Source organism: Cebus imitator, unplaced genomic scaffold (assembly GCF_001604975.1).
Source record: "Cebus imitator isolate Cc_AM_T3 unplaced genomic scaffold, Cebus_imitator-1.0 Scaffold18, whole genome shotgun sequence".
Lineage (NCBI taxonomy): Eukaryota > Metazoa > Chordata > Mammalia > Primates > Cebidae > Cebus > Cebus imitator.
In genome coordinates, this window is record NW_016107333.1 from 8484994 (window position 1) to 8510757 (window position 25764).

General features: G+C 48.2%; 1 protein-coding gene across 1 annotated transcript; it reads right to left on the bottom strand.

Annotated features, from left to right (window-relative positions):
- Window positions 1-598: 598 nt before the first annotated feature.
- LOC108291162 (vomeromodulin-like) lies at window positions 599-25764 on the bottom strand. Its single transcript, XM_017511347.1, has 16 exons — window positions 25688-25764; window positions 20397-20622; window positions 18018-18348; window positions 15829-16321; window positions 15389-15490; window positions 13693-13848; window positions 12422-12506; window positions 11737-11794; window positions 10863-10933; window positions 8593-8739; window positions 7304-7426; window positions 6923-6990; window positions 6289-6319; window positions 3862-3922; window positions 2448-2527; window positions 599-887 (listed from the first exon to the last, which is right to left on the bottom strand). Exons 1-16 carry the CDS (start codon window positions 25762-25764, stop codon window positions 864-866), a joined length of 2133 nt encoding a protein of 710 aa, XP_017366836.1. The 3' UTR covers window positions 599-863.

A 25764-nucleotide genomic window follows, 5' to 3' on the forward strand; every position in this document is an offset into this window, starting at 1 on the left:
AACAGCCTGGCCAACATAGTAAAACCCTGTCTCTACTTAAAAATACAAAAATTAGCTGGGCATGGTGGCAGGCATCTGTAATTCCAGCTTTTTGGAAGGCTGAGGTAGGAGAAGCGCTGGAACCTGGGAAGTGGAGGTTGCAGTGAGCTGAGATTGCGCCATTGCACTCTAGCCTGGGTGACAGAGCAAGACTCAGTCTCAAAAAAAAAAAAAAATTAATTAATGGAGAACAGAGACCTGTCTCAGATATTCGAAGTTCACAGGTATATACTTGAACAGGTAATCAAAAACTGTGTATATATCACTTAACATAGAGATATTGGACCTAGCTCCTGTATGATTTTCATGTTGGGCGAATATACAAAACAAAGCATTTGGAGTTGGGGAGCTGAGGAGCAGAAACACAGCAAGAAACACCTTAGTCATTGTCATAGTTGTCCTCTAGTGTACTATGTGTACTCATAGTGGGTTTTGTGGCCTCATCCTACATATTATTAATTCTTACACCCCAAGTTAGAAATACTTTGACTAGCCATAAACACACAAATCATTTCCTATTTGCAGAAATTTCCTTTTGCAGGAATGGAAGACAAGTGAGTCATTTTTTTCTTGCAAGAAAACAGGTTATTTATTCAAGCGATGATTACAAAAATGCCAAAAATCCCTGAATTTTTGCCTTTCTTGCATGTGTTAATTCAAGGTAGTTGGTGAAATTCCAAAGGACAGTTGACATTTTAAGAACACTAACTCTACCTGGTTTCTTAATCAAAAGGATGTCCTTTGCTCAGTATTTCATAGAAGAGTGTTACAGAATGTTTTTGGCTTTCATTCTGGAACATTGCTTGGCTTCTGGTAAGCTAGGTTCACTTTGCTGCCTGAAAGTCCTTCTGTGGAGAGAGAAAATACAATAAATTATGCACTTAAATATATCCGCTGACTGCAGGCACAGTCTGAGCCAACCAGGACACTATCCCTCTGATCCCAGTGCCTGCTTCAGGGGTGAGGTATGGACCAAGTCAGGCCAATGGGAGTCCCAGAGACTATTTCTGGATGATTGTCATTTGAACTATTAGGGAAGGAAATGGAAGGTGAAGCTCCTGGGAGGTGGGACTTCCATGCAGAGGCAAAACAGAACCCATCCAGAAATAGTGGAGCCGAGAGATTGATTATGGTGTCATCCTTCAGGCCCTCAGTTGAGCCACTGCTGAAACTAGTGCCATCACTGGATGTGTAAGACCTATAGTTTTATTGCTGTTGCTGAACCCAGTCAGTTTTGGCTGGGCTTCCTGTCCCTGGTCGCAGTACTTCAGTTGGCATTCATGTGATGGACCCAAGGCTGACTTGAAGTTAAGTGGTGTGTCCCAATTACATGTAGCCATGGAATGTGAGAGCTGGGGGGCGGGAGGAAACTAATATGGAGGGAAATGCTGATTTTACCTCACTCTAGTCATTGATATGGCCACAGATACATGTTGTTTGGGGTTAAGTCAAAACAGGATTGTACATGTGAGATTTGAGCTAAAATTAAAGAAGTTGATATTGTCATGGTCAGATTTCATATACAGTAAGCAGATTTATCAAGACGGGACCATCTAAGGGTTATAAAGTTTCTAAATTTTACTCTCTCATCTTCTGGAGACTCATCTTCATCATTTAACCTTTTTTTTTTTTTTTTTGAGTTGGAGTCTCACACTGTTATTCTGGCTGGAGTGCAACGGCACAATCTTGGCTCACTGCAACCTCTGCCTCCCGGGTTCACATGATTCTCCTGCCTCAGCCTCCCAAGTAGCTGGGATTACAGGTGCACACCACCACACCTGGCTAATTTTTTGTATTTTTAGTAGAGATAGGGCTTCACTACGTTGGCCAGACTGGTCTCGAACTCCTGACCTCATGATCTGCCCGCCTTGGCCCCCCAAACTGCTGGGATTACAAGGGTGAGCCACTGTGCCCGGCCCATTTAACCTCTTACTTGTGACAAAGTTGAATAAAGGAAGCAAGATTTCCTTCAAAATTGTCACTGGGTTGAGGGTCAGATAGAGGGGAAGAAAGGGAAATTTGACTCAAGGCAGCAGGGAATGAGAGGCTTTAGGAAGGCAGCAGGTGACAGTGAGGATGAGTCAGGTATGCACAGTGGTGAAATTTCCAAAGAAATGATTGAGATATATTCAGTAAGCATGAGAGTACTTGTGTGGACCACAGGACCGATTATTTGATTATACATGGTCAAGAGTGACTTCCTGTTAGGTTAGGACTTGTGTGGTGCCTGAAATTACCGTAAGCAGTAATTCTGACTGGGAGAGAGTGGGGAGGGCAGATGGAGCAGAGAGGGCAGCCAGGAACAGACCGTGATGCCCGGCCTCTCTGGTCCCATTCATTTCTCTGAAGATGCAAGCACACGGTGGGTGGTAGTGCAAAAAGAAAATATTTGTATTTCTCCCTCTTACCGACTTAAGCACTTCAAAATTGACATTGTCTAGAAGATTTGAGATTACTGGTGGTGGTATATTCCATTGTTTAACATATTCTGAAATAAAGAAGGAACATATTATGAGTCAAAAGAACCATAACCGGGAAATCTCTTCCCTGCCCATTCAACAGAGTGATCTGAATAAGGGCCTGGATACTCCCCAGGCTGTTGGAGGGTGTGGGAGGTGAGAGCCGGGTAGCCAGGAAGAGAAGACTCCAGAACCAGATTGAAACCTGGTAAGTATCCAAAGCTGAGGTGGAAACCTGGCATTTTTTTTTTTTCTTAGAGGCAAGGTCTCACTCTGTCACCCAGGCTGGAGTACAGTTGCATGATCATAGCTCACTGCAACCTCAGACTACTGGGCTCAAGTGTTCCTCCTGCTCTCAGATAGCCTCAGCCTCACAAGTAGCTGGGAACATAGGCTCATGACACCATGCCTGGCAAATTTAAAGATTTTTATGTTTTTGTAGAGACTGGGTCTCCCTGTGTTTCCCAGGCTGGTCTTGAACTCCTGGCCTCAAGTGATCTCCCTGCCTTGGCTTCCCAAAGTGCTGGGATTACAGGAGTGAGCTGCTGTGCTCAGCTGTACTCTTTCTTTTCTTTCTTCTTTTTTATAAAGACTGAGTCTCGATATGTTTCCCAGGCTGGCCTAGAACTCCTGTGCTCAAGCGATCCTCCTGCTTCAGCCTCCCAAATAGCTGGGACTACAGGACCATGCTACCATGCCTGGCTAATTAAAAATATTTTTTTTTGTAGAGATGGGGTCTTGCTATATTGCCCAGGTTGGTCTTGAACTCCTGGGCTCAAGTGATCCTCCTGCCTCAGCCTCACAAAGTATTGGAATTACACACCTGAGCTACCACTGTGCCCAGCCAGGGATCCAAATACTGATACCAGTTGATAAGCTAGCATGTCTGTCCTTAATACCTTAAGAAACCACACGAGTGAGGCCCTGCTGTTTTAGTGTTATTTGTGCTGTTTTGAACCTCTTTAGTTAGAGTTAACCAGAAATATGTGCAGATGGCATGCTGCATCATCATCTCTGGTAATAGTAAGAGTTAACATCTCAGTGTCTTGATTTCTCAAGTCCCTAATGACTATGAGACCAGGTGCTCGGGTCCATGTTTCCTCTAAGCATGATGATAGTGTTGGTCCTGAAGACACCTAGTGGGCAGAGATTTCTGTAGGAGCTACAGGAGAGGCATTTTGATTTGACTTTCATTTTTTGCCATCTCAGGGTATTGAAGCCCCTGTCTGACCACAAAAGTGTCCTGCGGCCTAGCTGGTGACTGGATGACCTTGTGCTCAGCACACTGCAGCGTGGCTCGCACCCTGGTGCTTGTCATCTGCCACTGACTCTTCTAGGTGTTCAGGTTATTAATGCAACATACCAGTAAGGCCAGACCAGAACTTCTTCAGAACCTCAGCCATCTCCCCTTGTACCTGGTCAATCTGCAAGAGACAGGAGGAGCATTTGCATCAGCATTATCTGGTAGTCCACAGCTAGTTGTCACAGTCAGGGAAAGCAGTCTTAGGTCCTCTGTACATGCAGACTTTTTTTTTTTTTTTTTTGAGACAATCTGGCTCTGTCACCAGTGGAGTGTGGTGGTGCCATCTTGGTTCACTATAACCTCCGCCTCCTGTGTTCAAGCGATTCTCCTGCCTCAGTCTCCTGAGTAGCTGGGATTACAGGCACCCGCCACCACCCCCAGCTAATTTTTTTGTGTTTTTAGTAGAGACGGGGTTTCACCATGTTGGCCAAGCTGGTCTCGAACTCCTGACCTCAGGTGATCCACCCACCTTGCTGGGATTACAGGCATGAGCCACCTTGCCCAGCCATACACTTTTATTTTGTGTGATAAACTCCTGCTCCTCTTTGAAGGCTGAGCTCAGGCATCATTTCTTTAGTAAACCTACCCTCTGCCTCCCACTTGGTGCTCTCTCTACTGTGTCTTCTTCATGCCCTGTTGACAGCTGTTTGCATGAAGGTCTTTGTCCCCTGTCAGGTGGGTAGTTATCTGAGGTTGGGGATCGTGCCTTCTAAGTTGCTTTTGCTGAGCATGCAGCCTGATGTGTCATGTAGCTGCCTGGTCAAGTTGAGACAAAGGGTGCCCTGGGCTAGTGATCATCTCCAGAGTTTGCTTCTCGGTGAGTCCCCATTATCTCAGGGCTGATATAGGGGCCCCAGCTCATAAACTCTTAAGTTATAAAGTAATGAGGCTGTTCACCTCTGGCTGCTCATTTTGTGCCTCCACCTAACATGTGGCTGACAGACTCTTAATACTTTTTGCCTTTTAAAAAATGTGTTTATATGTCCCCATTCGGTCCTCACACTAGAATGTCAGTTCCTAGAGTTAGATGCCTCATTACTACTTCATGTGACATTTGCAGGGCTGGGCACATAGCACGTGCTCACTAAACATTTGTTGATTTAAGATTTGAGCTGGCCGGGCTCAGTGGCTCAAACCTCTAATCCCAGCACTCTGGGAGGCTGAGGTGGGAGGATCACCTGAGGTCAGGAGTTCAAGACTAGTCTGGCCAACATGGTGAAACCTCGTCTCTACTAAAAATACAAAAAATTTGCTGGGCGTGATGGCAGGTGCCTGTAATCCCAGTTACTCAGGGGGCTGAGGTAGGAGAATCGCTTGAACCTGGAGGCAGAGGTTGCAGTGAGCCGAGATCGTGCCACTGCACTCCAGGCTGGTGACACAGCAGGACTGTTCAAGATGGAATATCTTAAACATGGAGTTGGTGGGGGAAACACACCAGTTTCCGTCTCTGTTGCTGGAGCCTGGTCACTGGAACCTTCCCTCACTCCGCACACTCCTGTCCTCCCAGGCTCTCCTGGGGTGATCTGCAAGGTAGTCTGCATGCTCGCTCCATGGAACATGGGTTGAAAACAGCTGACGGGAGAGCTGAGCCAGGGACACTTGCCTCTGATTCTGAGAAGCTCTCATGAGCCTAGCTAGATTAGAGTCTAGTTATCAGGGGCTGTCTAATCTCTTAGCTTCCCTAGGCCGCATTGGAAGAGGAAGAATTATCTTGGGCCACACATAAAATACACTAACGATAGTTGATAAGCTAAAAAAAAAAATCACAAAAAAAATTGCATAATGTTTTGAGAAAGTTTAGGAATTTGTGTTGAGCCACATTCAAAGCCCTCCTGGGCCACACATGGCCTGTTGCTGTGGGTTGGACAAGCTTGGTCTAGGTCAGATTTTCTTCCTTGCTATGAATTGCAAGGCCTGCTGTGTGCAGCAGGTACACCAGGATGCCACAAAGGCCAGGATTCCACACCCCGCTCGTGTCAGCGCCTGAGTGTGGAATGCACACGGGGCGTGGGTAGCTGTGTTTGAAGAGCTCCCAAGAGAGCCTAGGTTTGGAGCCGCTGTCCTTCTCCACACTGTCTGTGGTCTCGTCTTCCTGACCTTCTCTTTTTTCTTTTTTTTTGTGACAGAATCTTGCTCCTCTTGCCCAGGCTGGAGTGCAGTGACACAAACTTGGCTCACTGCAACCTCTGCCTCATGGGTTGAAGCGATTCTCCTGCCTCAGCCTCCCGAATAGCTGAGATTACAGTCCTCCGCCGCCATGCCTGGCTAATTTGTGTACTTTTATAGAGATGGGGTTTCACCATATTGGCCAGGCTGGTCTCGAACTCCCACCTCAGCCTCTCAAAGTGCTGGGATTACAGGCGTAAGCCACCGTTCCTGGCCATTCCTGACCTTTTCTTTCCAGAGTGTGTGGGGCACTGAGCACCTGGCACTACAATTTTTTCTCACATACCATTGATAAATATATTGAAAACGTAATAAACTTACAGCATCGGAGGGTGTTGTACTGTGTTCAGAGCTGTCAGGAAACAAAGTACAGAGAAACATTAGGTTCAGGTAAAAATGCAACTCCATTGTAGAGCTAAGTAGGTCATCAGTTGCTCCTGAAAATCACTTATAACTTGGAAACTACTGAGCAGAAAGAGTAAATGTAGGATGAACCACAGCATGTGAGTTCAAAACTCCGTCCTGATTTCCTTGTAGTTTTGCAGATACTTCCCAAGAGCCTTATGACTATTTTGCTTATGTAATTTTTCTTTATCTCCAAGACGGAGTCTTGCTCTGTAGCCCAGAGCTGGAGTGCAATGGTGCGACCTCAGCTCACTGCAAGCTCCGCCTTTAGGGTTCAAGTGATTCTCCTGCCTCAGCCTCCCGAGTAGCTGGGATTACAGGCGCATGCCACCATGCCCAGGTAGTTTTTGTATTTTTAGTAGAGATGGGGTTTCACCTTGTTGGCCAGGCTGGTCTGGAACTCCTGAGCTCAAATGATCTGCCTGCCTTGGCCTCCCAAAGTGCTGGGAATATAGGCGTGAGCCATTGTGCCCGGCCGCTTACGTGATTTTTATCAGGCCTGAGATCATCTCTTATATAGACAGGGGGATTATGTAGTTATAGACAGTACCTCAGAAGTCTGATGTCTGTGATCAGTTTGTCTTTTGAAATCTTGCACACCAATGAGATGATTAAGTCCTGAATTAATATGAAACGAGCATGAGTTAATAATAACACCTTGGCCTGGCTACTCAGCAGACATGTCACATTGTGTGATGGCCAGCAGGGTCCCAGGTCACAGGGTTGTCTGCCCGGCCTTATCCTCCTAAGCCAACCTGCTCACTCCATTCTCCCCTTGGGGGCTGAGCCTGCTGGCCTGGCTGGTCTCCCTCATCCTAGGTACACCCAGACACTCCAAGCCTCAGGGTTTAGGGTGTATCTCATCCCACTAAACACTGCTCCTTGCAGTTCTTCCTCACAACTCTGTTCTGATTCATTTCTCAGCACTCACCGTTTTCCCGGTGACAGGACGCTCACCATCCTTGGAGATGTTAACCCAGTAGCTGGCTTGGATTTGATTGGCTGGCTGGTGGGAGTAGGTTAGTTTGGTGATTCTTGCATCCAGGTTATTTCTCTGTTGGAAAGAAGTTGTCATTTAGAGTGTGATGAGGAAGGACTGCACAATGTTACAGATGAGACACTCGCATCATTCAGATCGTTCATGCAAATATTATTGATTGTCTAGTGTAAGTTGGTCATCTGGGTGCTGGCGCAGCTGATGTGTCCATGACAGATAAGGTCTATATCCAAACATTCACCTTGATGACGTTTCCTTCCTTTGAAGGATGGTGGGTCATGCAACATGTAAAATCTTACTTTTCTATTACAGCTTGTCCAAGCTGAAGCCTGTCTCTCTCTATGCCCTTATGGGACGAGACTTCTGCACTTGATCATTTTTAAGACACTGTCTTAAAAAAATTATAATTCGTTTCAAAATTATACTTTGTTTCACATAGAAGTCAATTTTGATTGTTACTATTGCTACAATTCCCTCTGCTACTTCTAGGGCTGGTAGCAAATCAACACCTGCCATGTGTTTTTTGCTCATTCTGTGACTGTTGGCACTTCCTTCCCTCACTCTGGTTATCTGTAAAATGGGGATAAGAAAACCTACATCTCAGTGCTGTTTTGAGGATGAAATGACGTTAGTTATATAAAGACACCTGGTTTTGTCCCTGGCACACAGATGGCACTTGGAACCCTTTTTTTTTATTTTTTATTTTTTCTGAGACAAGGTCTTGCTCTGCCGCCCAGGCTTCAGTACAGTGGTGCAATCACAGTTCACTGCAGCCTCAACCTCCCCAGCTCAGGTGATCCTCCCACCTCAGCCTCCTGAGTAGCTGGGACTACAGATGTGCGCCACCACACCTGGCTAATTTTTTGTAGAGACGAGGTCTCACCATGTTGTCCAGGCTGGTCTTGAATGGTCTTGAACTCCTGGACTCAAGTGATTTGCCTGCCTCGGTCTCCCAAAGCATGGGGATTACTGGCATGAGCCACCTCACCCAGCTTCAGAACACATTTTTCCTCCCATGTCCCTGTTCTCTGCTTTCCCCCAACATAAGCCAGGGCCCATTTACATGACAATGAAGGGAAAAGGTGCCTCTCATGGCAATTGTGTATTAACCTGGAAGAACTGTTCAGAATCCACTTTCACCCCCTCCTTATTGCTATCAGAGGTTGACGGGCTGAGCTTGAGGACAGTGCTTAGCCACGCTGGGCCCTGTGGGTGGCCCTTACCTGCACAGTGCTCTGCTTGGCAGTGTGAGTGATGATGGCCTTGAGCATCAAGTGGGATAGAATTAGAGAAATGCTGGCATTTTTAGTAACTGAAGAGAGAGAACTTCCAGGCACAGCAACTACATTTTTATTAAAGCGGGCTTCAGCCTAGAGTGAAAAAACAGAAGACAATGTCTGTGATCACATGAAACCGACACCCATTTCAGTGCCTTCGGAGGTCTGACTGGGGAGGTGACAAGTGAGGTGGCCCTGAGGGTATCGCCGTGGGAGGAGCCTGAGGACACACGGCTATTGACCTCCCCGACTCTGCTGTGGTATGGACCATGGGGCATGGTGGGGCTCAGAGTGTCTGGATGGCAGCCACCGGGTGAACGAGGAGCTGCTGCTCAGCTCTGGCTGCCCGTGCCCCCATACAGCGTGGCTCAGGACACTCAGACCTCTGACTTCCCAGGAGAAGCCACATTCATTATTTTTCAGGCAAATGGCCCCTGTTTAAGTGTTGCTCCCAGTAAGGTGTATATGTGTATATGCACATCTGCACGATAGTCACTTTTTTTTCTTGAGACAGAGTCTCACTCTGTTTTCCAGGCTGGAGTGCTGCCGTGCAATCTCGGCTCACTGCAACCTCTGTCTCCTAGGCTCAAGTGATCCTCCCACTCCAGCCTCCCTAGTAGCTGAGACTACAGGCACATGCCACCATGCCCAGCTGAGTTTTGGATTTTTTGTAGACACAGGATATTGTCATTTTGCCTAGGCTGGTCTCTAACACCTGAGTTCAAGCTATCCACTCACCTTGGCCTCCCAAAGTGCTGGGGTTACAGGCTTGAGCCACCTTGTCTGGCCAACAGGTGACATTCCTGACCTTCCTGTACTTGCACTATCAGCCTGGTGTGCCCTCCTTCCTTCCCACATTCTAAAGCCTGTCTTGTTTATAATTTCCTTTCATGGATAGTCTGGCCTTCATTGGTTAATAGGCATTTCCCCCTGCTTATGAAATGCAAACTCCACATAGCAGGAAAGTTAGAGGTTCAGCAAAATTTACTTTGCTGTTTAAAAACTAGCAATAGCCAGGCATGGTGGTGCACATCTGTAATCCCAGCACTTTGGGAGGCTGAGGCAGGCGTATCATTGGAGGTCAGGAGTTTGAGACTAGCCTGACCAACATGGTGAAACCCAGTTTCTACTAAAAATACAAAAAAATTAGCCAGGTATGGTAGCACATGCCTATAGTCCAAGCTACTCAGGAGGCTGAGGCAGAAAAATTGTTTGAACTCAGGTGGTGGAGGTTGCAGTGAGCCGAGATTGCACCGCTGCACTCCAGCCTGGGCGACAGAGTAAGACTCTGTCTCAAAATAAAATGAAACTCACAATAGCTGGGCGCAGTGGCTCACACCTGTAATCCTAGCACTTTGGGAGGCCCAGGCAGGAGGATCACTTGAGCCCAGGCGTTTGAGACCAGCCTGAACAACATAGAAAGACCTGGTCTCTATCAAAAAATTAAAAACATTAAAAGTTAGCTGAGCACCTTGGCGCACACCTGTGGTCCCAGCTACTTGAGAGGCTGAGGTGGGAGGATCACCTGAACCTAGTAGATCCAGGCTGCAGTGAGCCGTGATTGTGCCTCTGCACTCCAGCCTGGGTGACAGATGAGATCCTGTCTCAAAAACAAAACAAAAAAACTAACGACAATTTCACAAGCATTTCTGTAAACCATCACAAATGTTGTCAGCATGTCTAATGATCTCGTACTTGGTTTAATAATTTGCTTTTTGTTTCAGGTTTTTTGTTTTTTAAATTCCCATCATGAATACCTCTATGTCTTTGTACTTAAATGTGTCTGTGCTTAGGTTTTTTGGATAGATTCCTGGAAGTGAAGCTACCTGAGTCCAAAACCTTGCCTTTTTCAGCACTTTTCATGACCTGGTTTTGCCTTCCCGGTGGCTTACAGGGGTGGGTAGGGTAAGTGTGTTCTGTCATTTCTTATGTATTGTCCTTTGGATGTCTAGATCTGTGCTGGGCTGATCCTGATAGCCAATAAATGGTCGTCATTGTGGGAATGGCTTCAGTATCATACCCTGGACTTCAGTGGAAGAGAACACATGGTCGGCCCTGGGGCAGGCACTCAGGTGCAGTGGCAGAAGCCTGGAGATTCACCCCAGGGTAAGGATGCAGGCTGGTTTGTGACATCTTTCAAATATATATTGTGAGTTTAGGGGTTTCTCTGCTTCTGTCTATTAATAGAAGCTGTCATAGGGGCAGGGTGCACTTACACAGTAGAAGATTGAAAGACCTTCGGGGGACATTCTGGAACTTTTAAAGGTGTATGTGAACAAGCCCATAGCTGCAGGAGAGAAGAGAGAGAGACATGGAGATGCTGCAGCACAGCGCTGACAGCTGGTGCACCCTCAGCCCTCTGCCCAGCACTGCCTTCCCCAGGGGGCCAATCTGGACTCCTCCCAGTCCCTGGATCTCAGGCAGAAAGCTGCTGCCTCTCCTGGATTCTCATGCATGTGGAAGGAGGCCATGGGGAGTTGGGGGGAGCTTACACGAGGGCTTGTCCCTGTTCCTGATGAGCCCCTAACTCCAAGGGAGGAAAAGGCTCACTGGCTGGGCCCCGTGTCTCCTCTACTCTGGAACTTGTCAAATGTGATCGATTCCCTGCCTCAGCTCTCTTGGTGGCTGCCAACCTCCCACATCCTGTTATCCCTATCTCTTTGCATGTCTGGGGACATTGAGGGATTTCTGATTCTCAGCCTCCCGGGGTGAGGGCCTGGGACTTTCCTCCTGAGATTCCGTGCCTGTGTGTGCTGGGCAGATTATTTGGGACTGGCAAGCTACAGTGGGGACTGCCAGGGGCTTTGTCCTTTTCCCTTCCTGGGGACTAAGTCAAAGTGAGACTGACTTAGACTTAGGTAAGCTGGGGCATCTTGTGGCCAGAAGGTGCTGGGGTGAGGTTGTTTGGGTGCTGCATCGAGGTTATTTGGGTGCTGGGGCGAGGGTGTCTGGGTGCTGGGAGGTGTGTGGTACTGTATCCCACAGCCCCTTCCTCTCTGATCTGTCTCCTGGTAGGATCCCTTAAGGACCCTTGGTCGTCTCTTGCCGTTGGCCTGGGCAGCCCCGTGGAGGTTGCATGTTTGTACTCACAGTTCTTGCAGTCGCTGCTGTCACTGAGAACAATGTCACAGGAGTTTGGTTCTTCCATCTGTGAAGTCACCACTGGTTAGCTTTGCCAAGGAAGCACCATCAGCCTGCCCTCCTTCTCTCCCCACAGTCTCTTCTTTTTCTCCTCTGTTCTCCTCCCCTTCTTTTTTTGAGACAGAGTGCAGTGGCACCATCTCGGCTTACTGCAGCCCCTGCCTCTTGGGTTCTAGTGATTCTCCTGCCTCAGCCTCTTGGGGAGCTGGGATTACAAGCATGTGCTAGGACACCCAGCTAATTTTTGTATTTTTGGTAGAGGCAAGGTTTCACCATGTTGGCCAGGCTGGTCTGGAACTCCTGACCTCAGGTGATTCACCCACCTCAGCCTCCCAAAGTGCTGGGATTATAGGCATGAGCCACTGCACCCAGCCCTCTCCTTCCCTTCTTTCTGTCCTGTTTCCTTGACCTCCTATTTGGCGAAGTCATCCCTCCCTCCCACCAGCCCAAGGCATTGTCAGTGCTCCTGGTGGGCTGGAGGGGCTGCTGGTCCCCAAGTCTCGCGGATCCCAAGGGCCTGACACCTCGTTCCTGAGTGTCTCCTGGCATCAGGCACATCTAAGGGAAGGGACCCTTTTGTCTTCCCCAGTGATGTAGCCCTCCAAGGGGTGCCCTCCTCTTTCCCAGGACTTACATTTTTACTTATTTTTACTGTCAACAGTTGAAGAACAATGTCATCCAAGGGTAAAGGGAGAGACAAAGGCAAAATATCCGTGACCCTGGGAAAGAGGCATGAGGAGAATGATGGGATTTTGTGTTTCTGTGTTTGCCCAAATGATGATGAGCCTGCCCATTGACGAAACAGTGGAAATGCTATCCCACAGCTGAATGAGTGCACACACCTGAGCCCTTCACCTTCCGTTTCAGTCATTAAGGAAGATGCAAGGACACCTGGCAAAATGACCAAAGCACATGATGTCTGGTCCCACAATCCCACCTAAGGGAGTTCATCCTTCAGATGCTCTTGCCTAGTGGTGACAGACTGGTCTGTGACCTTATTCATGGTAGTTGGGTATAAAAATTGGGTATAAAAGTCAATAATTGAAAACAATCAAGTGTTCTTTGATACGGGATTAGTTAAATTATGGTGCATCTTCATTAAGAAATGTTAGAGAGTCATAAAAAGTGAAGAAGCTGTTTATATACACATAGATTCTTAGCAGTTTTTTTCTTTTTTGAGAAGCCTCACTCTGTCGCCCAGGCAGGAGTGCGATGGCATGATCTTGGCTCACTGCAACCGTTTCCTCCTGGGTTCAAGCGATTCTTCTACCTCAGCCTCCCTTTTTTCTTTCTTTTTCTTAAAAGACTAGTCAAGTACAATAGTGAGAAGAGGGTAGAGAGTAGAACAAGAAGTTGAGTCTATAATTGACTGTGAATAGTCAATTGAGATAACTCCAAAACTTGGCATCAGCTCCTAGCAATTTTTTTCTATGAGACAAAGCCCATGAAAGTCTATATTACGTGTGTGCCCTTCTGTGTGTTTATAGATACATGCAAATTTACTTGCATGGGGACACAGCATTTCTGAAAGCAAACATAAGAGACTGGGCCCGTTGGTTGCTTCCAGGGAGGAAAATTAGCCAGCTGGCATTCAGAAGTGGGAGAGAGACTTTTCATTCTCTGCCCTTTTGCATCTTTGCATATTAATCTAGATGAATGTCATGCTCATGCCAAAAATAGAACGAGTTACTACTTGTGCAGTTAGCAGCAGTAGGCAGGGATTGTGAGAAAAGGCTGTTCTCAAACATAATGGGCCATTTCTCAGCAGAGACCCCGCTCTGGGCCTCTGTTTACCCATCCTTTAAGGCACTGCATTGGACAAGCTTCTGAGTAAGGGTGCTGGCAGGGGATGTGCTGGCACATAGGTCGGGGGATTCAGAAGATGAAAAAAATGGTCTCACGTACGTCTGTATTAGTTGAAGAGTCACTTTCTTGACCTTGAAGGCTTTTTCCTGGACCTGGAGTTTGACACAGTCGGTATCATTTGTGAAAAGGCCAATCTTCAGAGCCACATCCCCATGCACGTTAAATCCCACCAGGCTGAGGACAGGTCCCAAGAGGCTGTGGAGAGGAAGATGCAGGTGAAGCCGGGGCTGGCTCCAAAGTGGCGCTCAGGCCCAGCAGTAGGCATGGTAGGAATTGACTCCATGAGTTTGTCAAGGTTCATCCAGGAGGGTAGATGTTCGGTGATTTCCAGTAGATGTGCCCCAAGGCTGGATGTCCCCTGTTCACGGGGTACACAGCCTGGCTCACGGGCGGCAGGCAGTAAACATCTGGCAAAATCATGCTCCTAACTGGCCCTTAGGAGGTCATCTGCTCTTGGCACGGGGCTGAGTTTTAATGAGATGTCCATTACAGGCTCACTGTTGTGTGAACCTTTCAGCCGTGTGGGCAACAGTATAAGAAAAACCCATCACGGACCAGAGCTGATCTTATGAACAATGGACTTTCTAGACAATACAAATGACTCTTTCTGACCCTGCTGTCTCTTGTGGCCACAGTGTGAGCTCTGAAGGCTGACTGCCTGGGTCTAAACCCTGTTGGTGCCATCTTTTTGCTGTGGTTTCAAGTGAGGTTTGTAACCGCCTTTGCTAGTCTGCATTGGTGTTCTCATCTGGAAACAGGACTGCTTCTCTGGGAAGGTTGTGGACAATTAGGTCCCTGGTGGACACAGAGCCAGTGAGAGGTATCAGTGCTGGGTGTCCTAGTCCGCAAAGCCATCCTGTCTCCAGGGGAGATGTCTTTTCCCTCTGATGTCTTCGCCTGTGCCCTGAGCCTATACTGTTAACATGTTATTCCTCCATGAGTTGATACTGACTGAGGACAGGGATTGTCTTTAATCCCATCTTTGTGCCCAGCATAGCATCTGTCCCAGAGGAGTGTTTCTTACCCATATGTGCATGTTGACATGTGTGGCTTGCCAAGGACATTTTTTTTCTTCAGCCTGGGGTTGTAGTGTGCAATCTCGGCTCACTGTAAGCTATGCTTCCTGGGTTCAAGCGATTCTCCTGCCTCAGCCTCCTGAGGAACTGGGATTACAGGCATATACCACCATGCCTGGCTAATTTTTGCATTTTTAGTAGAGATGGGGTTTCACCGTGTTGGTCAGGCTGGTCTCGAACTCTTGACCTTGTGATCTGCCCACCTCGGCCTCCCAAAGTGCTTGGATTACAGGCATGAACCACCGTGCCCGGCCAGCCAAGTGCATTTTAATCATCTCCATTTACCCAGCTGACGAGGTTGGTGCTGATTCCCTATGGAGAGTCCAGATGATTTGGAAAGTACGTGTAGTTTAAGAGCAGGGCAGGTGTCACCATCAGATGTGTTCCCTTTGGTTTACCTCCTCACCTTCCAAGTATGAACTGGTGCCCATTTCCCATGAACACCTTTGCTTACATGATTGGAGGATGAGGCTCCCGGGCCCATTCTCTTGCCTTGCCGTTCTGCACTGGGGCAGAGGGGCAGCTGTGTGCAGTACCCACTTTGCCCCACCCTCACCCATGCTGCTGTCCACTCTGTTGTCTCTACCTGGCCTTTGCTCACTGGAGCCTGTAACCCTGGGGCAGGGTGACCCAGTGGACAGCTGTGGGCGCAGACTCACCCGTTTCCTCCTATGAAGACGGTAGTCGTGGCTTGGATGTGGATCCCGTTACCTGTCATGGTTGACTTCATGCTCTCCACAGTCACTTTTTCAACCTGTAATCTGCAAAGCAAAAGCATCAAGAGGCAGTCCTGTTTCAAGGAATCAGCCTGGACAGCAGGAGAAACGCCTCTGAAGCCGACAGTGAACAGCCTACCAAGCCACCATCCAGTCCCTTGACCCCTCAGCCCTCTTATATGCCCAGGCCTACAAGCTCAATAATCTTGATCCTGTTTCCCCCTGAAAGGGTGCAGGCACAGCACAGAGCAAGACTATTTCTTGGTGAAATATGCCAATACCAAGTAATATACCCATCCCAATCCATGTTGAACATGAAGTTGAACATGAGGATCCAAATCAGGTTTTCTGGTGGAGAAGCCATGGGTTAAGGAAGCACTTACCCCAGCAAGAGCTGTTCCAGGTCAGCATTTTTCAGCAGGTCTGAGAGTCCACTGCTGATGCCTGACGGCAGGGCGCTGTTCAGCACGCCCTGAGCAGACTCTTTGAGGTCTCTGACTTTGTCGGTCACATCATTCAGAGGCTGCTGGAGAGCAGAGAGACCAGTGCCATCGAGCAGTCCTTTTACAAGGTTCTCGTCTGAACCAGTGGATAGTAGGCTCCCCAGACCCTCCGTCCCCTGGGGGAGCAAACCACTGACAGCACCAGTGACTTCTGAGAGCAATGGGAGGTTTGAGGACTTGCCACCATTTCCCTCGCCTAGGAGGCCACCAAGGCTGCCACCTCCAAGTATATCAAGGGATGAAGTGAGGTCTAATAGAGACAGCAGGTCCAAATCGCTCACTGTGGCTAACACGGTCCCAAGCAAACCAGCCAAGTCAACCTTCTTACACTTCAGCATCTTCTCAATCTGTGGGGGCAAGGTGGCGTTCATATCTGAAAAGTGTAAAGAGACGCATTGTTGCTGTGGCCTTCCCAGTTGGTTCAGCTAGAGGAAGCTTCCCTGCCGGGCAACAGCACCTTTGAATGGAGGGGCACACAGAAACTGTATATGGTGCCAGGTCCCTCTTGGAAGAAACAGGCCTTGCTGCTACCTACTCCAGGGACAGCCTGGTGTCAGAGAAATTTGCCTGTGCCCTTGTTAAGAGCTACCATTTATTAGCAACTGCTATGAGATCAGCCTTCTGTTGAGTACATCTAAAGGGATTTGGACATGGAGTGAAGGGTCCTTGTGCCACTGCACTCCAGCCTGGGAAACAGAGCAGGACCTGTCTCAACACAAACACAAACAAAAACAAAACAAAACAAAACAAAAAGGACAGAGTGCGGTGGCTCACGCCTGTAATCCCAGCACTTTGGGAGGCTGAGGCAGGCAGATTGCCTGAGGTGAGGGGTTCGAGACCAGCCTGACCAACGTGGTGAAACCCCATTTCTATTAAAAATGCAAAAAATTAGCCAGGTGTGGTGGCACATGCCTGTAATCCCAGCTACTTGGGAGGCCGAGGCAGGAGAATCGCTTGAACCCAGGAGGCAGATGTAGCAGTGTGCCGAGATTGCGCCATTGCACTCCAGCCTGGGCAACAAGAGCAAAACTCCATTTCAAAAACAAAACAAAACAAAACAAAACAAAACAAAACAAAACAAAACAAAATTAACAACAATTACCTCCAAATCACTGTGTGATGAGTACACAGCCATCTTTTTTTTTTCTAACCATGTCTGGCCTTTTTTGTACATATTTGAAGTATTTTGTACCAAGGAAGGCTGCTGGAAGAGCAAAGCATAGGTTCTTCCTGAGTCAAAGCAGTCCGCATTGGAGCTGTGGGGTTGGCCCTGTGGTCACTCAGCATGTGCCAGGTCTCCCTGTGTGGCCCTGTCACCTCATCCCGATGGCTGAGGTGGGCCATGGCTTCGAAGCTGCCGTCGGAGCACCAAGAACCTTCCTGCTGGCCGTCATTCGCTAGTAAATCCTTGCTCCTTCTGGCTCCTCCATGGGAGTCACTTCTTGGCCTAGTCTTAAATCCCGGAGTTGTTCTGCCCTCAACCTCTGCGGGGTTCTTAAAGGGGCACCTGTGCTATCCTCATTGCCTCATGCAGGGAGTGAGACTCAGGGAGTGAGTGAACAAAGGGAGTTTCGAGAAAGCAAGTCTGGTCAAGGGGATGATGGTGTGGCCCAGGTTTCCCATTTCCTGGTTCCTCAAAGTAGGCTGAGGTTTCAGCACCTGTGGGAGTCTGGGTGAGCCCTGGGGCCCAGCAGGGAGGGGCTGGGCAGTGTCTCTGCACAGTCTCCAGGTAAGAAGAGGCACGTGAATTGGGAGTAATCAGACAGTCTACCAGGGTTGTGTAGACCAGCCCTAGCCTACATGCAGACCCTGGACCAGCAGCCTCAGCGCCATCTTGGAACAAATGAGGAAGCTGGACTCTCAGGCTCACTGCAGTAGTGCCTGGCCAGAATGGCCAGGGGGACCTGGGCATCTGTGCTGTCACAAGCTCCTAAAGTGAATCCAATGCCCCCTCATGTTTGGGACCGACTTGTTCAGAAGACAGAAACCCCGAGCTTAGGAATGAGAAGCCTGTGTGAGTGGTTGAAAGGACCAAGGAAGGGTGTGTGGGGGAAACAGTCCTTACTTACGGTCTTCGAGTTTGCTGTCAGATATGAAGTACTTGGCGATGGGTAGACACCTGCTTCCTTTGGTCCTTGCTGGGTATTTTCTGGGCAGAGGGACTTTTGGGACTTGCAGACCTCCAGGGAGTGATCCAGGTGGAAGAGGGATGGGTAATCCAGGTGGAAGAGGGATGGGTAATCCAGGTGGAAGATGGATGGGTAATCCAGGTGGAAGAGGGACGGACAAATTGGATATTATGGCAGGAATAGCTGGGAGATCCAGCTGGCCAAGTGCTTCTTCCCGGATGGCCAACACGACAGCCAGGGCCCAGAGAGTCAGCATCTTGGTGGCTGATACCTGCAAAGGAAGGCTTCTTCAGATACCACATTCCCCATGGACCATCGGGCCGCCATGGAGGTTTGTGTAGGACGTCCACATGCTACAGCCCTGGCCCTTGTGGGAGGGTGCCATGCACATTGTAGATATTCTAGTCTGTATGCTGCAGTCTTGGGAAAATGTTGCCATATGTGGCAGTCAGTGTCTTGAAGAAAGAGCTTTTTCTCCTTCTTTTCAACTGTGCATAAACCTACTCTCCAGGCTGGTCCCTGCTCACTGGTGTTACCTTCAGGTCACACATTCTTATCACCTTCCTCTGTCACAGGCAGCATCTGAGTCACCTGCTGGGGAACTGGAGAGTTCTGAATCCTGCAGCTGCGCTCTCAGGCCTATGTCTCGTCACTGGGGTGTGTGGTCATGTGTCTCACGCCTCTGCTCACTCTGAGGATTCTGAGCCTCAGCGAGGAGGCAGAGAGCTGGGTCCACACCAAATTAGGAGACCCCTGTTTGAGTCTGAGCTGTTCTGGGTGGCTTTTGAAGATTGATCCTCATCTTTGACCCTCGCTTTCCTCCAAAACTGTGATTCCCAAGCTTTTCCCTCTAATATTTACGGTGAGGTGGAGGTTTGTGTTGTCTGGCATTTTCCCTCTGTGAGGCAAGGTGAGTTTTTTTGTAAAATTGGGTTGTGGGTCTTTTTTTTTGTTTGGTTTTTGAGACTGAGTCTTGCTCTGTCACCCAGGCTGGAGTGCAGTGGCATGATCTCAGCCTCCAAGTTTTAAGCAATTCTGCACCTCAGCTTCCCAAGTGGCTGGGATTATAGGTTCATGCCACCATGCCCAGATAATTTTCTGTATTTTTAGTAGAGATGGGGTTTTACCATCTTGGCCAGGCTGGTCTTGAATTCCTGACCTCGTGATCCACCTGCCTTGGTCTCCCAGAGTGCTGGGATTATAGGCTTGAGCCACCGCACCCGGCCCGTTTTTTTTTTTTTTTTTTTTTTTTTTTAGATAAGATCTCACTCTGTTGCCCAGGCTGGAGTGCAGTGGGACAATCTTGGCTCACTGCAGCCTCTATCTCCCAGGCTCAAGCAATTCTCATGTCACAGCCTCCCAAGTAGCTGGAATTACAGGTGTGCGCCACCACACCCAGTTAATTTTTGTATTTTAGTAGAGACGAGGTTTAACTGTGTTGGCCAGGCTGGTCTCAGACTCTTGACTTCAGGAAATCTGCTCACCTCTGCCTCCCAAAGTGCTGGGATTACAGGTGTGAGCCACCATGCCAGGTTGGGTTGTGGGTCTTTGCCCCTGCCATGTATAGGTATTAACAAAAGCAAGCTTTTTGCCATTTGCCAATACCCTAAAAAGGTGTCTATCCCAGCCTGGGCAACAGGGCGAGACCCTGTCTCTATAAAAAAAAAAGAAATGAGCTGGGAGTGGTGGTTCACACCTGTAATCCCAGCTACTTCGAGGGCAGAGGTGGGATGATCTGTTGAGCCCAGGAAGTTGAGGCTGCAGTGAGCCAAGCTCACACCACTGCACTCCAGCCTGGACAACAGATTGAGACTCTATCCCTAAAAAAGAAGAGCAGCTATGGCAGGAATGTGGTGAAGGGCACAATCTGAATGAAGCTACTAATAATTCTTCAGTTTCAATTGATTAGGCCTTATGAAGAAAATCTCAACACAGCTTCATTAATTTTTAAAATTTTACTCTCGTCTACAAGAAATTCAACCTCAGTATCTCACATGACATCTAAGCATGCTTTCACAGAAAAAAAATCTTACACCTGTGACTGAGTTGATGCCAATACTGTCAGACTTTGACTTGAGTGAAACCTTTTGAGAACCTCAGCACTAAATTTCTCATTCTCCGAAAAGCAATGTGCAACAGGCAATGGCCAACCACCTTCCCTGTGCTAGGCAGAGTGCATTTCAGCAGGGGAGGGACGTTGCTAAAGCAGTTAAAAATACATAAACCCTCGTTCTCGGTCCTGAGATGGACTGTGTGTTGCTTGTTCCCATCTGCGAGTTGGAACTTCTCTTTCACCTGTTCCATGCAGCAAGTTCTTACCTTGCCTGGGGTGGATGGGTCCAAGTTTTCAGAAGCCACCTTTCCTCCTGCTCCTGCCTCCAGACTGTTGATGACAGAGCTGAATCCCAATTTTATAGACCAATGTCTGTCTGAAAAGTCATTTGACAAGAAGGGATATGATCCAAGCGTGCTGATAAGGGCGGCATGATTCAGGCTGCCTTCCAAGATCAGCCCCTTCTCATCGCCGCACCATTGTCCTGTCTTCCTGAAAGATGTTCGGAGTGTTTGGAGCTTCTTGTGAAGGGGGTGGGCAGGCCAGGCGTCTGTCTCTTAGAGGTACGTTAGATAGCATAGCCTCTCAAAAATAAACTTATCAAATCTCTGGCAAGAACAAGCTGCTTGGCATTCCATGAACCACATCTGGCACTTGTGGTTAAAGACATCCTGTAGCAGAGAGGAGCAAGAGCCTAAGGAAAAATCCCCACGTCTGTGCAGGCACGGAAACCTGTAACTGATGTCCTCAAACTGACCTAGGCTCTTTTTGATGCTAAAAATATCCTAGTTTAGCTACACCCATGGGTAGAAATTTAAGATTCTAATGAGACATGCAATGTATGTACTAGCGCATGCAGCCACTGCATCTGCAGGCCTAAGAACCCACCCACAACATGCTGAACAGCAGCCCCTCTTTCTTGCCCCTTGATGAATAATCACGCAAAACTCCCGTAAAGGAAGATTCCTTGCATCAGAAGGGGCTGTCTCACTTTTGATGAGCTGTCAGAGGGTTCTTTTGCTTTGTAATAAACTCTTTTTTGCGGGGGAATGGAGTCTTTCTCTGTTGTCAAGCTGGAGTAGAGTGGCATGATCTTGGCTCACTGCAACCTCTGGCTCCTGGGTTCAAGCGATTTTCCTGCTTCAGCCTCCTGAGCTGAAACTACAGGCACACGCCACCACACCTAGCTAATTTTTGTATTTTTAGTAGAGATGGGGTTTTGCCATGTTGGTCAGGCTGGTCTCAAACTCCTGACCTCAGGTGATTCACCTGCTTCAGCCTCCCAAAGTGCTGGGATTATAGGCATGAGCCACTGTGCCTAGCCTGGAGTCAGAATGTTCTAGGCTCAGATCCTAGCCAGGCCGCTTGCCAGTCGTGTGGCCCTTGGCTCAGATCTCTCTGAGCTTCCATTATCCTCATTCATTTCTCTGGTCACAAACATGCTAGGCTCTGGCAGGTGGGAAAGACCCAACCCCGTCTCTGGTGGAGGGGCTTTTCCAGTTTTGTGCATGGGACAGATGTGCGTGGGACAGAGGGAAAGGAAGCTGGTTCCGGGAGCTGTACAAGCTGGGCTTGGGCAGAGCATCTGGAAGGTTCTCTGGAGAGTCCATGTGGTAGCCATTGGCGTGGCCCTGCCCTTTATTCCAGCATCTCTGAGTTCAGAAGGACTTGGAGGTCCCAATAGATATCATTATCACCTTGATGCGTGTGTTACGAGTTTAAATTCTTGGTTCCTCTCTTCCCCAAGTTCTGGATACTGCTTTAATAAGTAAGGGTGGAGGTGCAGGCATTTGTTTTAGAAGGCATCTCTGCAGGCGGCCCTGTATGAAAACCACTAGTCTAGTTAATTCTGCATCTCATTTTGTAGGTGAGGACACTGAGTTCTAGAGCAGAGGTCACAGGCCCCAAGACACTGAGGAGTCTGGAGCTGGTCTAGGATTTGAACTTGGATTGTTCTACTGGACATAAAATGATCTTCTAGTCCTGACTTTTTCTTTCTGGAAATGAAGTGGGAAGTTGTCAGGGTTCCAGGCATGTGCAAATCACATACATTCTTTCAGCAAGTAGCCCCTGCACTTTCTCCCTGCCAGGTACTGTGGCAAGTGGTGGGCATTAGGTGGGGGGCATGCCGCACTGTGCCCTCCCTCATGGAGTTCACCCATTAGTGGGAGACACTGATAATAGGACAATTCTTTTTTTTTTTTTTTTTTTTTGAGACAGAGTCTTGCTCTGTCTCCCAGGCTAGAGTGCAGTGGTTTGATCTTGGCTCACTGCAACCTCTGCCTCTTGGGTTCAAGCAATCCTCCCACCTCCTGAGTAGCTGGGACTACGGGTGTGTGGCACCACACCTGGCTAATTTTTAAATTTTTGGTAGAGACAGGGTTTTGCTATGTTGCTCAGGCTGGTCTTGAATTCCTGGACTCAGGGAATCCACCTGCCTTGGCTTCCAAAGTGCTGGGATTACAGATGTGAGCCTCTATACCCGGCCCAACAATTCTTGATAATGATACGTGTGTGAAGAAAGACAAACAAAGATGATGGAGAGAGGGGATGACATCCTTTTGGACTCACACCTCTGTGCTGAGTGACATCTTATCCCAGACATGGGTGACACAGTGGGTAGAGCCATGCAACGACCTGGGCAATGATTAATGGATGCAGGATGGTTAGAAAGTATTAAAAGCCTGAGTGGGCATGAGCTTGAGTAGTTCGAGGGGTGAGAGCGTGGCTGAAGGTAAAGGAGACAGTAGAGAGATGGGAAGGAAGCTATTGATCCGCAGATGTTACCAGCCGAGGACCTGCCCTGCTCTGAACACCTTCCAGGTAAAATCATCAGTAGGAGCCCGTTTTCGGCTGCCTGTAACCAGATGCATCCTGAGTGATTCACTGTGGTAGAGTTTGGATTTTGTTTTCAGGGTGATTGGAGGGTGGAGGTGGTTAAGCTTGGGAGTTACATAACTGGGTCAGCTCCTTTTGCTTCCTGTGGTTGTCCCTGGAATGAGACTTTGAATGGTGTCACTAGGTTGCTGAGGCTCTCATTTATATTTAAGAAATTCAGCAGGGAGTAGTGGCTCACACCTGTAATCCCAGAACTTTGGGAGGCCAAGGTGGGTGGATTGCCTGAGTTCATGAATGCAAGACCAGCGTGGGCAGCATGGCGAAACCCCATCTCTACGAAAATACAAAAAATTATCCAGCCTGGGCAGCATGGCAAAACCCCATCTCTACGAAAATAGAAAAAATTATCCAAGCGTAGTGGCATGTGCCTGTGGTTCCAGCTACTCAGGAGGCTGAGGTTGGAGGATTGCTTGAGCCCAGGAGGTCGAAGCTGCAGTCAGCCTTAATTGCACCACTATACTCCAGCATGGGCAACAGGGCAAGACCCTATCTCAAAAAAAAAAAAAAAAAAAATTCTAGTCTCTGGGTAGGGCTTCTTCTTACCTGTTATCTCATTGAATGGCTTCCCAAATTCTAGAGCCTATTCTTTGGTCCTGAGGCTTTCCCTGTATAGCAGAAGGCCTAGTCATCATCTAGTTTCCTACCACTTGAAGATTTGTGATTTTGTTTTGTGCATCCTCTCATGCTGTTTGGTGTAACCACAGCTTACAAAGCAAGAGCGCAGGCGAGGAAGCTGATTTTGCCTCAGGAGGTGGTGAATGCCTGCTTCAGGGACCTCAGGCTGGGCACTGGGCTGGGATCCTGCCTCAAGGCAGGCTCCGCCCATCTGCTGCCTTGCTCTGCCTAGGTGGTGGGACCTCCCCAGCCCCACTGTGGTTCTCATACCGTGAACTCCAACTACGGTTTCATTTGCTGAAGACCCCATTTTGGACATTGCTGAATAGACAGTGCATAGACCTTTGCATCAGATATGTAGACCTTTGCATCACATCAGATATGTAGACCTTTGCATCAAATGTCAGTTGACCTTTTCTCAGAGGGCAGAACTTAGAGTTTTATTCATGATAAGTAGGAGACAAAACTCAACCGTCCTAGGTCTTATTTTTCTTGGACATTTGAGGGAAATTGAATCATCTTTGAGATGAAATTTATGCCGCCCATTGGTGGATGTGGCCCTTGCGTTTGGTGCCTCAAATGATTCTCTGAACCCAAACAATGAACCCAACTGCAGAGGTCGTGAAGGGGCACATCCGGGAGGCAGCCTCTGACGGGCCTCGGGGCCTCCTGATTCTTTGTCTTTCTCCTCTTCAACTTTAGGAGGTGGGGCAGCCATTGACTTCCGCTAATCCAGGGCCCCCATGGTGGATTATGTGATACGGGATGGCTTATCAGCTGGGAACAAGGGCCAGCTTGTCCCTGAGCCCTAAGTGATTTGACCTGCGGACTCTTTGAAGGGAAGTCCTTTTCAAGGCTAGCCAAAGCTTGGCTGCGATCACCATGGCCAGTGATAATGTTGCTGCCAACTCTTAATGGCCTCTGTGTGAGGAGATCACAATAGGCCAGGTTGAGCCGAGGGTGCCCTAGGGACAGAAACTTCAGGATTCTGACCTTTCCTAGGTAAGTTTTTAGTGACACACACACACACACCTGCATACGTGTTAATGCTTTTATCTTTCTATGTGACTGCTTGAAAGATAGTCACACCCTGGCTCAGTCCTCTGGTGGAATCAGTCTCAGATCTCTGCCGGTCACATGAGGTCATGGGGGATTCTGCAGGCAGTTTGTGTCCCTGGACCCTCTGAAGTTGCATATAAAATTTGGAGTTAATGTTCAATTCTCAGAGATACGTTTAATGAGATTCTTTTTTCTTTGTTTTCTTGAGACAGGGTCTCACTTTGCTGCCCAGGCTGGAGTGTAGTGGCGCCATCATGGCTCACTGCAGCCTTGACTTCTTGGGCTCAAGCCATCCTCCCACCTCAGCTTCCTGAGTGGCCGAGACTACAGGTGCCTGTTACCATGCCCAGCTAGTTTTTTCCTATGTTTTCTGTACAGATGGGATCTCACTATGTTGCCCAGGCTGGTTTCAAACTTCTGTGCTCAATGATATCCCCATATTGCTCTAATGAGATTCTTGATGGGCCTTGTAATGTATAAACAGTGAAGAACCTGTGGCTTAGGAAAAGACAGAGTTTCTGGTGACAGGATTTGGGGCCAGACAGGCCTGGATGTGAATCCTGGTTCTGCTGCCTGCTGGCTGTGTGGCCTTGGGACATGATCTAATATTTTTGTCCCTTAGTTGCCTCATCTGTTGTGGGTAGGAGACCCCACAAGTGCCGAGGTAAGGGTCTGAAGCCTCAGCTTGTTCTCACATAAATAATGAAATAGAAAAGAGTTAGAAATATAATCACATAATTATTCATAAGCAATCATAGACATAGATACCTATATATATAAATACTCAGTACAACCTTTTAATTTTGCTAATGTTTCTAAGGTTGTGAAGTATGAACCTGGGGTGACATTGTGAAAGGAATGGCCCTAAGGCAAGATGGAGAGGGGGTGGGCCATGGAAATCACACTAAAACTTGGGTCAGAAGGAGATGGCCAGAACCTACAAACTCCCACCACTGAGCACTCGGCAAATGCTTCCCACTCTTACAACAACCTATCTTCCTCCCCTTCCTCTTCCTCTTCTTCCCCCATCTTCTTCCTCAGCAGCATCACCACTGTCCCCAT

What these genes read in the sequence shown, in the direction of transcription:
- LOC108291162 (XM_017511347.1), bottom strand. Translation starts at nt 25,764, where the DNA reads ATGGGGACAGTGGTGATGCTGCTGAGGAAGAAGATGGGGGAAGAAGAG. An exon ending in GTCCTGTCACCGGGAAAACG is followed by an intron (nt 6,991 to 7,303) that starts GTGAGTGCTGAG and finishes ATATTAATTCAG; the next exon opens with GACTTAATCATCTCATTGGT. An exon ending in ATTTTGAAGTGCTTAAGTCG is followed by an intron (nt 888 to 2,447) that starts GTAAGAGGGAGA and finishes CTCTCTCCACAG; the next exon opens with AAGGACTTTCAGGCAGCAAA.